This window comes from Camelina sativa, chromosome 8 (assembly GCF_000633955.1).
Source record: "Camelina sativa cultivar DH55 chromosome 8, Cs, whole genome shotgun sequence".
Taxonomy (NCBI): Eukaryota; Viridiplantae; Streptophyta; class Magnoliopsida; order Brassicales; family Brassicaceae; genus Camelina; species Camelina sativa.
This window is the reverse complement of record NC_025692.1, coordinates 27,706,658-27,720,346: the sequence shown is the minus strand read 5'-3', so window position 1 is coordinate 27,720,346 and position 13,689 is coordinate 27,706,658. Positions and strand designations below refer to the sequence as shown.

Sequence of the window (13,689 nt, the reverse complement as noted above, 5' to 3'; positions counted from 1 at the left end):
AGACAGCGAAGGCAACATCTACTTCCAATCACATGTGTATTAGGGCGCGTCATAGGCAACTGTTCATCGCTATGCTATTCTTCTATTCACACAGTACGCACAACATTACCAAACCCTTCATGGTCGGGTAGTATCCACTTGTTAGAAAACCATTACTGCTTACATAAAAAAAAATTCACCTTGGAGTGGATAAGGTGTCTGCTACTACAAGCACATTGCATCAGAGTGCCTACTAAACAAGAACCACGCTCAATCATAATCATACAAGACTCTAGACAGATCAAGAAAGTTCAGTGGCAATAAACAGCAGCATTAACAACAAAAACAACGATTTTTATCAACCAGACGTTTGACTTTGGGAGAAATTGCGCAAAAGGAGACACAGCGAAACCGATTATGTACACTTGACAGCAATCACCGAACTCTGCATGCTGCAGGTCCACCTGGTGAACAATTTGGATTGGGTGACCTGCAAATCGCACCAGGCCCAACGTTCTTTCCAAACCTCCGGTGCATTCTGTAATCAGGCACCCCTCCCATTGCAAATGCAGCTCCAGCTGCAGTTGTGGCACCAGGGATCAGGGCATCACCTGTACACTGCAAAGGTTCCAAAGTCTCAACCACATCGCTCATCAATGGCCTAGCTTTCGGGTTCTGGCTAAGACAATAATACGCCAAGCTGCATGCTTTCTGAGCTGCCCTGACAGAGTACTGGTTCTCCAGTCTTGGGTCAATTATTTGCAGCAGTTTTCTTTTATCATTTAGCTTCGGCCGAGCCCAATCAACCAAGTTCTGCTCTTTGCTAGGTCTTGTCTTGTCCACTGATTTTCTTCCTGTCAACATCTCTAGAAGTACAACTCCAAAGCTGTACACATCACTTCTAGCCGTCAGGTGTCCTAGTTCATTAGTAATTGAGTCAAGTTAGTGTTAATTTGTGTAATGGTTTAAGCACTTATTGTCATGCAAAAAGAGAGACTATGTTCCTCGAAATAGTTTTGTGAAATAGAAATGCATACGCATGATTCAACATCTCAAAAGCCACAATCCTATATGTTAAATAATAGCAAACTACTAAAGCATAGAGGAAGTAGCTCAGGCAATGTCTTTATTATCTGCATGTGGCACTGACTTGCAGCAGAAATAGAAACCCACATTCAGTTAACTAAAGCGGCTTGAACGGTAGGACCTATATAAACAAATGATCATCACTCCCGGCATAGACTGTGTGAAAGTAAGACATTACAGGAGCTACCTGTCAAGATTGTGTATGCATCTAGGAACAAAAAAAAAAGTTGAAAGAGATAGATCACGCACCAGTCATCACATATTCTGGGGCAGCATAGCCATAAGTACCCATAACTCGAGTTGATACATGTGTTTCATCACCCTGGGGCCCAGCTTTAGCTAAGCCAAAATCTGAAAGCTTGGCTGTGTAGTCCTGCAGGTTCAAACCAAGCAAGGATATATTAGTTTTGGTAAGATATTCCCAACATCTTGGAGGAACCTTTGCAGCAAATGAAAGACTAGTTACCGAGTCAAGCAGTATATTGGAAGTCTTGAAATCCCTATAAATAACCGGTCTTTCAGCATTGTGGAGGAAAGCAAGACCTTTCGCAGCTCCAAGAGCAATCATCATCCTTCTAGACCAAGATAGCGGAGCTGTGGTTTCTGAAGTAAAGCCATGGTGACTTGGTTAAAAGACTAGACGAGCATGGCCAGATTAAAAAGCGGAATAAGTGATAAACAAAAAAATGTGCAACTCTTGGGATATATGTAGGAAGGAATCAACAGAGACTTGTGGTTTGTCACCCGCAGAGCAGAATAAAAAATGGAGAAGGGTATCGGGATTACTTCGAAAGAGGTGATTCTCAAGGCTGCCTCGCAGCATGAACTCATAAACAAGCAATCGGTGATCGTCCTCGCAGCAGTAACCAATAAGCTTGACGAGGTTGGGATGACGGAGCTGGCCGAGGAAGTTGACCTCGGTAAGCCATTCGCGGTGACCCTGTAGGCCCTCCTTGTTAAGGACCTTGACGGCAACAGGGAGAGACTTGAGGCCGACGCGGAGATTGTCATCAATGTAGCCCTTGTAGACGGTGCCGAAGCCGCCTTCTCCGAGTATATAATCTGGGCGGAAGCTCTTAGTGATGGTCTCGAGCTCAAACAAAGTGAAGGGGATGACTTGGGCATACGAAAGAGGGGTGCAAGAGTCGTCCCGGAAGCGAGGAGTTGATGGATCGCTCAGATCTGAGACAGAGCGGGAGTGCTTCTTCTGGAGCTGTTGGGCTGCGAGGTGAACCAAAGAGAAGAGAGATCAGGAAAAAAAAAGAAACAAAAGGCGAGCGAGTGAGAGATATATAAAGAGAGACAGAAGAAGAGAGAGAGAGACCTTGAGCTTGAGGAGTGAAGACGGCAGCCTCGTCTCTAGTACCGCAGTTGCCCATTGTCAGCAGGTCGAAGGAAGTGGAAAGGATCTCATTCTCAATCGCAAAGCTAAGCACCTCCGAACCGATTACCGATTTAAAACCCTAATTGCAATCGGAGAAGACAACGAAGCTCTCCTCACCAACGCACCACTGAGACTGGAAGGAAGTGCTCTCTCTGTGCCTTTCACAGTTTACAGCAGGAATTAAAGTTTGACAGTCCACTCCTTGTTGCCGGCACCAATTGGGCTTTACAATTCTTTATCATGTAGGCCTTATTAGTGGGCTTGCTTAGGCCTCGTATATACAAGGCCGATTACTGTATATCCTTCCCAAAGCAAACAAAAAAAGAAAAGACTACTATACAATACACTCTGAAACAATATTAATTATATTGCCTTGCAGAGTAGGTTACAATACAATGTGACACTGTCGATAATCATGGCCGGAGAACTTCGCCCTTTTGTTATCCTAAATTCCTAATATAATATATGGCCGAATGGAGAAAATCCAGTCCAATCGACAAAGTTATCCGGCCATCGATTATCGATAGTGTCACATTTGTGGTTGTAGATTAAGGGAAATGGGTCATCTTGAGCCACGCATGCCCGAAAGACGGGTCATATATTTGTAATCTAAATAATCCATATGGAACGTTGCTAGAAGATAAAGACCATCATTTGGGACTCGTAATCATGAGCACGGTGGGTGGAGAATAAAGAGAGAGAGAAAAAAAAAAAGACAAGAAAGAGTAACCAAAAGAGAGATGAAAGGGTAGTTAGGGTCCTTTGGGGTTGTTGGTGAAATGATATAAAAGGGCAGGTATCCCTTGCTATGTTGTTTGGTAAGCTTGCATGCCTTATGATCTCTCTTTAAACAGCAACTCAAATTGAACACGCATAAATAATAAAGGATACATATAGCATCAAGGGAATGCTAAAGGACGAGGACGCGTTTGTTTTAAAGGTTTGGAAGAAGTCTCTAATGTTCAACTACAACGGCTTCACGGGGTGTTCGATTCTAAAGCCTATCCTTAGCATTCTCCGTACGGGATCTATCATCTTGTTCAACATATCCACATACGACATAACAAACACGTTTAAGTATGCTATGTTACAAATATTCATTTCGATTAACACAGGCTGAGCCTTGGAGATTGCTGGCCAGTAAGATTTAAGAGACTGGGATATAGAATATGAAGGTGACCTTGAAACTGAGTGGAATACAAAGGTCAATATTCATTTTCAACATAGAGTTGGAGTCAAATTTGCTCCAACCTCTCTCTAGCTACTCTTATCTCCAAAATATAAATCTCTATTATTTCTATACTAGGATGTCGGCCCGTGCGTTGCCGCACGGGAAAGTAAAAACTTGAAATAATTAACATTGTTAATTTTAAATTTTCGAGTAAAAAACGGAACAAAATATTTGTTGGATCAGAACATTGCAATTTTATATAAACAAATAGGTGTAAAACAAAAAGGTCAAAAATGTGTGAAATAAAACGGTGTAAAAATTAATAGATGTGATCTTTGAAACATGGAGGTACAACAAAGAAGTGTAAACATAGAGGTGTGAAATAAAAAAGGTGTAAAAATAAATAGATGTGATTTTTGAAACATGGAGGTACAACAAAAAGATGCAAAACTTAAGAGGTGTGATTTTTGAAAGATGGGGACACGACGAAAAGATAAGATTAATAATATGCAACTGTTGGGATCATTAATAATTTTAAACTGTTAGATGAAAAAGTGGAACTAATCTTATCCGTTGGATTAAAGTTGACACAAAAAACGGAAAAAGTGGGTTTGCTATTATATATTTAAAAAATTAAAAAACACTTCAATAAAACAATTCTTTAGTTTTACTTATTAACTTGTAAGTTTTGAAAATACTCAGAAAACAATTTTTCGAAACTTGTTTATGTTGTCCAGAAAAGTTTATATATAATAAACAAATATATGTAAGACATAGAGGTGTAAAATAAAAAGGTGTAAAAAATAATATATGTGATCCTTGAAACATGGAAGTACAACAAAGAGGTGTAAACATAGAGGTGTGAAATAAAAAAGGTGTAAAAATAAATAGATGTGATTTTTGAAACATGGAGGTACAACAAAGAGATGCAAAACTTAAGAGGTGTGATTTTTGAAAGATGGGGGTACAACGAAAAGACACGATTAATAATTTGCAACTGTTGGGATCATTAATAATTTTAAACCGTTAGATTGAAAAGTGGAACTAATCTCATCCGTTGGATTAAAGTTGACACAAAAAAATGGGTTTGCTATTATATATAAATAAAAAGGTGTAAAAAATAATATATGTGTCCTTGAAACATGGAAGTACAACAAAGAGGTGTAAACATAGAGGTGTGAAATAAAAAAGGTGTAAAAATAAATAGATGTGATTTTTGAAACATGGAGGTACAACAAAGAGATGCAAAACTTAAGAGATGTGATTTTTGAAAGATGGGGGTATAACGAAAAGACACAATTAATAATTTGCAACTGTTGGGATCATTAATAATTTTAAACCGTTAGATTGAAAAGTGGAACTAATCTCATCCGTTGGATTAAAGTTGACACAAAAAATGGGTTTGCTATTATATATAGATATTTGGAGTTCTCCATTCCTAATTTAAACTAAATTTGAAGATTTTCATTTTAAATTATATTTTGAAAGAAAAATGAGAAATTAGTTGGAGAAGCTCTAGTACAAAGAAAATAGGAAACACTGAAATTTCACAAGTAAATGTATCAATACCTCAATTTTGTTAAAATTATTCCTTAGAGATGATTACAATTAGTGCTCAACCTCAAACTTGTACGACCAAAATGGAAAAAGATCATACTTAGACGGAACTAGGCGTGGGTAAACCATTGAGCAGACGACCGCATCCTTTACGATAATGACGAGCTAGGACAGTGTCCCTTATACTTTTCTATCAATTTGGGAGAACACGGTAGAAGTAGAGGCAGATATGTTTTCATGAAACCTGATATTTCTTTCTTTCCACAACAGGTAGGTTAGATAAGTTTTCTTTAATGAAAGTTTGTGAAACACATAGAATCTGAACTCTAGTTAAAAGTTTGAACAACAAACAGATCTAAAGAGAGGAAGCGAACAAGGCAAACAATAAAATTAGTACATGTCTTGGTTATATAACGAGACTCGGTCAATTATCACAACAGTGCTTGCCTCAGCACCACCCAGTTTTAGACATTCGATAGCTCCTCTATCCGTCTGAAGATATCAATCAATGTAAAAAAAAAACAAGAAACAGTCAGCAAAGTGAAAACCCCCTAAAAGTTAAACGAATAGACTCATCAAACAAACAAGATGTTTTATAATTTAGATAGATATTTCATTCATATAGCTTGATTTCTTGACACCTTCCACTACAAGAAAACAGCATAAAACCAACATGCATATCCGTCAGTTTTTCGTCGGAAACGACGATTACCGACGAATTACAGACGTAAATGTCCGTCGGTTCTAGAGCGTCGGAAAAAATAATCCGTCGGAAATCTGTCGGAAATTACCGACTGATTTCCGACAAGACAAATATCGACGGATAACCGACAAACATGCTGAGTCGGTAAACCGTCGGTATGGGATTTCCGATGGATATCTTACCGACGGATTTCCGACGAATTTTGTACCGACGGGTTTCCGACAGCATTATACCGACGGATTTCCGACAGCATTATACCGACGGGTTTCCGACAACACGAATATCGACGGATTTCCGACGGTATTATCGACGGAACTACCGACGGTTTCACGATTGATTTTCGAAAAACTCCATCATTTCCCACAGAATACCGACGGAATGTTTCAAAAAAATCCGTCGTTTCCGACAGATTACCGACCGATTTCTTCGAAAAAGTCCGTCATTTCCGACTGATGTATTTTTGTATTTTTTTTTAAATTGCATAATTATTCAAATTTTAATACTAAATTTTTTGTTAAAATAGAAATGCTTATATAATAATATTTAAAAATTTTAGGGAAATATTATTTCGTACAAACATGGAAAATGTTCTAAAAACCGAAAACATAAATATTTTACAAAACAAAGCTAGAATTCAGAAATCTAAAAGGCAGAATGTCTTGCCCGCATCTCGCTCATGAACGCTGCTAGATCCTCATCCCTCTTCTTGTTCTCCTCGTCCCTTCTTTTGTTCTCCGCTTTTTGTTCTTCCATTTCCTTTTCCAATGCTGCAATCCGAGCATCCTTCTCTTGCAGAGCTTGTTGGAACTCTTGTGTGGGAGCAAATGAGTAACCCGTTGATTGAGATAACGGGCTTTGTTGGGAGAGATTTCCAAGTCCAAAAATCCGTCCCTTGTTTTTTTCAGTTTCCTACACATTCATTTTAAAAATTATTCAAACATTTTAAAACAAAACAAAGTAAAATCAAATTTTAAAAAAAAAAACTATTACCTCATAAAAAATCTCGTTTAATTTCTCTCTTCCAAGTTCAACAGTAGACTCCGATCCTTCAGAAGATTGTTGGGAACTGATTATCTCCTCTTGCCGCCTCCTCGAACTCTCAACAACCAGCTTAGCTCTACCATCTTGTATTTGTTTGGTCTTTTTGTTGGTATGCATATCCTCCATCAAAGTAATATGGTCTGGTACCACACCATCCCTAATAGTCTAAAAGAAGTATTTTAATTATATAAAGATTGTCTTATTAATGATAAAAAATAACAATTATACGAAATCTTAAAACTTACAAGTTGGCGTTGTCGGGTATAGGCGCTAACTGGACCATTGTTGTGGGTTGCCATGCCCAACCCGCCACGGTCGCTCCTTCTATTCTGAGAATATTTTGAGGAAAGTGAAACTGTATTTACTTCACCCCAATATTGAATCAAACCTTGGAAGAGATCATCGCTCAACCCTTTTGGCACCTTTCCTTTCTTCCACTTTTGCTTCCACTCATTCAACATCTTAGAATATTGTCTAGCAGCCGCCTTCTTAAACTCTTTTCGAACGTTGTTGGTGATATCCGGATGCCAAGTGAAATCTTGCTAAAAAAAATAGTAAGATAATGCATTATGAGAAAAATATTATAAAACGATGTTATAAAATTAAAGTAATAAAGTTGAAAACTGTACCGCAAATTGCTTAAACCACATTTCTTGTTCTGACGAAGGCATCACTGAAAACTTTGCGTATGGTGTTTTGAGGATTCCATACATCATACGCAAAAGAGATTTTGTGATCCCATTATGCGAATCACAAAACCATGTGGTATTTGGAGCGCCATAAGGATCTAAGCGGGGGATAAGTTCTCGTCCAGGTTGAGAAACAAAATCTTCAATGGTCATCTCCATGGGAGCATGTTGTGAAGCTTGTGAATCTGGAACGGGGCTATGACGTGAATGGGAACCACTAGCTTCTCCAGCAGCGTGGTTCCCACATGTGTTTGCAACATAAGAACCATAGTTTCTTTGGAAAAAAAAAACAAATTTAGATCCTATATGAATATAGGGAAAAAAAAACAACAGAAGCACAAAAAGATGGTAAATTTTAAGCTGAAAAACGATTGGAGTTTAATAATTAAGAAATATAAATCCAGAGTTTTAGTTTAATTAAGGAACATAAATGATTGTTTTACCAAAAACACAAAAATTAGTTTTTTCCAAAAATAACAGTATTAGTTTTTTTCCAAAATCATTTTTAGTTTTTTTCTTCAAAAACTAAATTAACACATAATTTATAACATTAACACATATTTTACAATAATAACAAATAACTAAACTTTCAACCAAAACAAAAAATTTCTAGAAAAAAAAACAAGATAAAACAATTAAACAAAAACCAAATCATAAAAAAAAAACGAAATCTAACACCCTAACAAAAACAAAAACGAAATCCAATTCATCATTCATCAAATCACAGTCTAACAAATCACACTCTAACAAATCTAACACTCTAAATCTTCAAATTAATCTAAAGCCAAATCTTCATAAAATCTAATAAATATACCATAATCCTAAAAAACTAACAAAAATTAAGGAAATATGACAAAAAATGAGAGAACTTACGCCATTCTTTAAAGAGAGCCGCCGGAGTAGATCCGCCGGAGTAGAGACAGCCGCCAGAGTAGAGAAATCCGCCGAAGTAGAGAAATCCGCCGGAGGGAAGAAAGCCGCCGGATGAGGGAAGAAAGCCGCCGGAATAGCAGCTGGTTTGGACGCCGGATTGGAAGCCGATTCGTCGCCGGAATTTTGGTTGCGAGAGCGGGAGAAAGGATTTGAGAAGTTGGCGTTATGTCGACGAATGCGAGAAAGAAGATGAAATGACTTAGGTTTTATCGATGTTACCGACGGAAATACCGACGGAACATCCGTCGGAATCAATAAAAAAATTAATTCCCCGCGATACCAAAATTTAATTGTATTTTGTTCCCGGGGTGAAATTTCGCAATCCATCGGTAATCCGTCAGAAAAAACCGACGGATTACCGACATAATACTTTTCTGACGGTGTACCGACTATTTACCGACGCATTAAATATTAAAACCCTTAATCTTATTATTTTTCTTGACAAATATGCTTATATTATGTAGTTTATATTTTTTCTTGACAAATATGAGTAAATTATGAAAAATAAAAAAAAATTGATAATTTAAAAACATTTACCCATAAGATATAATATCATTCTATTAGTACTTTAGGCAAACAACATATTCATTTTTTTAAAACACAAATTTTGAAGATTTTAGTTTAAAAGAAGATTATATAGTCATTGAAACTTCATACTTTATACATCTCTTATTAAATATGTGCGTTATAGAACAAAAATTAGAGGTTTTACAAAACTCCATCTGACAGATTCGTCGGTAAAAACCGACGGATTACCGACAGCACAAGGAAAACCGACCAAAATTTTACTAACCCGACGAAAGTTAGATATTCGTCGGTAACCCGTCGGTAATTTCTGACGGATTACCGACGGATTTGTTTTACCGACCGAATTACCGACGGAATTTACCAGTTATTTTTAATTGATTTATTTAATTATTAAGTTAATTACATTTATTTATTTTACTAAAAATTTTGAAAGCAAATATTTATTTATTACAAATATTTATTACTAAAAATTTTGAAAGCAAAAATTTTGAAAGCAAATATTTATTTGTTACAAATATTGAAAGCAAATATTTATTTTTATTACGCATGTACTTCAAAGTTACAATTGTTAATAATTAAAAAAATCTATTCTGAATCAGAAGAGTAATCGGTAGAAGCTGAGTCTGAATCATCTTCGTCAAATTCTCCAATTTCATCTTCTGATTCAGAGTCGACTCTGTCATCTGTGAATTGGGTGAAGTCAACCACGACGTCAACATCAAAAGAATGCTCAACTGGGGCCATGTAGCCAATTCCGCTAGGTTGCAAAGGATCATGATCGGCAACTCCGTATATTCTTCCTCTTGGGTTTATTTGCGTAACTGTTACCCAAGTATCGGGAGCATTAGAAACGCGAGGATAGCGAATGTAGCAAACCTGTTACAAATAATGTTATGTTAATAATTATGTTAACTAAATTTATTAAATAATTATTCAATAAACGGATAATGTAATACTTACTTGGTCTGCATGTGACGCAAGGATGAACGGATCATATTTCACCAATCTACGTCTTATGTTAACGGACGTAACACCAAATCGGTCAACTCTAACACCACGATCGATGTAAGGATCATACCAATCACAAAAGAAAACAATGCATCTCAAGTTTAACATCCCCGGATAGCGTACTTCTAAAATCTCTCTAAGGACACCATAATATACAACATCACTTGTATGAGATGATATACCCGAATCGGTTGTTCTCCGCCTACTTCCTTCCTCATGAATCCGAAATGCATATCCCCTCGTGCAATACCCTGGAGAAGACGTTGCAATGTAGTTGGGACCGTTTACTAACTCTACTAGCCATGATGGAAATGTTTGACCTTTCTCGCTTTCATCGTTAACCTAAATATTTAAATAAATTAACAATATTTAATTATTGTATATATATTAAACCAAAATAGTAAAACACTTACATAATATTTCAACCAAGGCACGAAATCTCTTTGCTTATGCTCCTCAAGTTGTGCCTCGGTATAATTTGGGTAGTAAGAGCGTATTAACGCCATGTAAATCCTATTACAAAAAAACAAAAAAAATATTTGAGAAGATTTGCACTTATAAATTTAAGTTTTTGTTAATATTAATTTTAGAATGTACTTCTCATATTCCATAATATCCTCACAGTTAGTGAGAATATACATATGTAAGTGCGTATACTCTTGCTGCGACAGTTGGCGATTCTTTCGTGTCCCACTGAGTCTCCCAACTTGGGTAAACAAGCTAGGTACGTATACCGAATAACTAGCCTTTCGCCTCCATCATCATGACGAGTAGGACGTCGTCTTTTTCTACGAACTTGGGCAGGAAAGTAAAATTCAGCAAAATTTGACGCTTCTTCGTTTATACTTTGTGCCACAATAGAGCCTTCAACTTTGCTTAAATTTTTCACCTTCTTCTTCAGATGGAACATATACCGCTCAAAAGGATACATCCACCGATATTGAACAGGACCACCAAGTTTAGCTTCTCGCGGAAGGTGTATTGGGAGATGCTCCATAACATCAAAAAAAGATGGGGGAAATATCTTCTCAAAATTGCATAGGATCATTGGTATGTTTTCTTCCAAATTACGAATACCGTCAAAAGTAAGTGTTCTCGAGCATAAATCCCGAAAAAATGCACCTACACCTATAAGTTAAATTTTTAATGTTGAGGTTGTATATATAAATAAAAAAGTATATATAAATAAAAAAGTATATAATAAATAAAAAATTGCAATATTTAGAAATGTACCTGCAATTGCTTGGTGGACATTGTCGGGTAAAAGATGCTCAAATGCAAATGGAAGAAGTCGCTGCATCACAACATGACAATCATGGCTCTTCATCCCAGTAAATTTTCCTTCAGCCATATCAACACAATTACGCAAATTAGATGCGTATCCATCAGGAAATTTGACATCGTGGGTAATCCAGTTGAAGAACGCTTCCTTTTTGCGCGTGTCTAGCCGAAATATCGGGATTGGACATCTCCCATTTTCTAGTACATGAAGTTCCTCGCGATCACATATATCCGGCAAATCTAATCTAGACTTCAAATTATCTTTAGTCTTTCCCGGGACATTTATAACAGTGTTCATGAGGTTGTCGAAGACGTTCTTCTCGATGTGCATGACATCTAGATTATGTTTTAACAAAAGATCTTTCCACTAAGGCAACACCCAAAAGATACTATGTTTATGCCAATTGTGATTGATACCAGCACCATACACAAAAACATGTCCATTACCACCACAATCTGTAGTCCTCTCCGCTCCAAAATCTCTTAACTGTTCTAGTAAACTATGTCCATCGACCTCAGGAGGTGGTGCATCAACCACTTGCTTATTCTTTCTAAACAATGTCCGCGAACGCCGGTAAGGGTGACGAGCTGGTAGAAATCTTCTATGGCAATCAAACCAACTCGTTTTACGTCCATGCCTCAACTGGAACGCATCTGTGTTATCTTGACAATATGGACACGCTAACCTTCCATGAGTTGTCCATCCAGATAGCATCCCATAAGCTGGAAAGTCACTTATCGTCCACATAAGTGCTGCACGCATCTGGAAATTCTGCTTGGTTGATACATCATATGTTGTAGCACCATGATCCCATAACATTTTCAACTCATATATCAACGGTTGGAGAAACACATCAAGAGACCTCTTTGGATGATTTGGACCGGGAACCAAAATCGAAAGGAAAAGAAACTCTCGACGCATGCACAAAGATGGTGGTAAGTTATAAGGTGTTACGATTACTGGCCACAACGAATATTGTCTTCCATGCTTTCCAAATGGGTTGAAACCATCTGTAGATAATCCTAGGTACACGTTTCGTCGCTCATACGCAAAATCCGGATACACAGATTGGAAATGCCTCCATGCTTCCGCATCTGAAGGATGCGTAATCTCTCCGTTTGATCTATGTTCTGCGTGCCATCTCATTGGACCTGCCGTACGCTCAGATTGATATAATCGCTTCAACCTTTCCGTGATCGGTAAATACCACATCCTCTTATATGGAACTGGAACCCTACCGATTCTATCCTGATATCTTGGTTTTTGACAAAATCGACACCTTGTCCTATCTTCGTCTTCTCTCCAATAGATCATGCAATTATCTTCGCATACATCTATCATTTGATAAGGCAAACCAAGACCGGCGACCAATTTCTGAATCTCGTAATATGTACCTGGAAAATGATTATCTTCCGGCAAAATGTCTTACACAAAATCAGTTATCGCATCCACACATTCCTCAGCCAAATTATAGTCCGTCTTTATGGTCATCAATCTGCTTGCAGATGACAAAGCGGAATGACCGTGCCTACAACCTCAGTATAACGGCTGCTTAGCTGCGTCCAACATAGAAAAAAACTTGTGTGCCTCTGCATTAGGCTCCTCTAAACTATCAACATTTTGACCCATCGATTGCATATTTTCCCTATATGCATCATTCACCATCTCAAGAGAACCCACACCATAATCTACTTCTGTTCTAGGTTCCTCTACTCTATCAACAATATATGGTTCGCTAGAACTATTGTACTCTGGTCTTTCACCATGGAGAAACCAAATCTTGTAACCCGGCATAAAACCATTGGAATAAAGATGACCCCATACTAAATCAATCCTAATATTGTGAGAATTCTGACAAATCGAACATGGACATTTCAACTTACGGGTTTTTAGAGCGATCGGTTGTTGACAAGCCAATTCCATAAATTCACCAACACCACGAGCATACTCATCATTCAATAAATTTGATTCTGGATCGAGCATCGGTCCGTCCATCCACGATCAAAAATAAGAAGAAGAAAACATTTTACGTACGTTTTTTTCTGAAAAAATGAGTGAGAACATGAGACAAAGCGATTTGTTTATATAGAATGGTTTTCGTCGATAATCCGTCAGTAATCCGTCGGTAAATTTTGAAACTGCAACGGTCATAAAACGGCTATAAGAACGGATACTTTGGGTCGTCGGAAATCCGTCGGTAATTCGAAAAATGTAAAACGAACATATTTTCCGACGGATTTCTGACGGATATTACTGACGGACTATATCCGTCAGAAATCCTTCGGAAAAAGTGACGGTTTTCCGACGGATAAAGTCTGTCGGTAACTT

General features: G+C 37.5%; 2 protein-coding genes across 2 annotated transcripts; both read right to left on the bottom strand.

Moving 5' to 3' along the window:
- On the bottom strand, positions 234 to 2,633 carry LOC104709049 (serine/threonine-protein kinase At5g01020). Its single transcript, XM_010425721.2, has 5 exons — positions 2,390 to 2,633; positions 1,852 to 2,286; positions 1,532 to 1,668; positions 1,315 to 1,438; positions 234 to 896 (listed from the first exon to the last, which is right to left on the bottom strand). The coding sequence occupies exons 1-5, from the start codon at positions 2,442 to 2,444 to the stop codon at positions 415 to 417; spliced, it is 1,233 nt and encodes a 410-aa protein (XP_010424023.1). The 5' UTR covers positions 2,445 to 2,633; the 3' UTR covers positions 234 to 414.
- On the bottom strand, positions 6,523 to 8,488 carry LOC104710008. Its single transcript, XM_010426534.1, has 5 exons — positions 8,484 to 8,488; positions 7,551 to 7,884; positions 7,167 to 7,463; positions 6,871 to 7,086; positions 6,523 to 6,789 (listed from the first exon to the last, which is right to left on the bottom strand). The coding sequence occupies exons 1-5, from the start codon at positions 8,486 to 8,488 to the stop codon at positions 6,523 to 6,525; spliced, it is 1,119 nt and encodes a 372-aa protein (XP_010424836.1).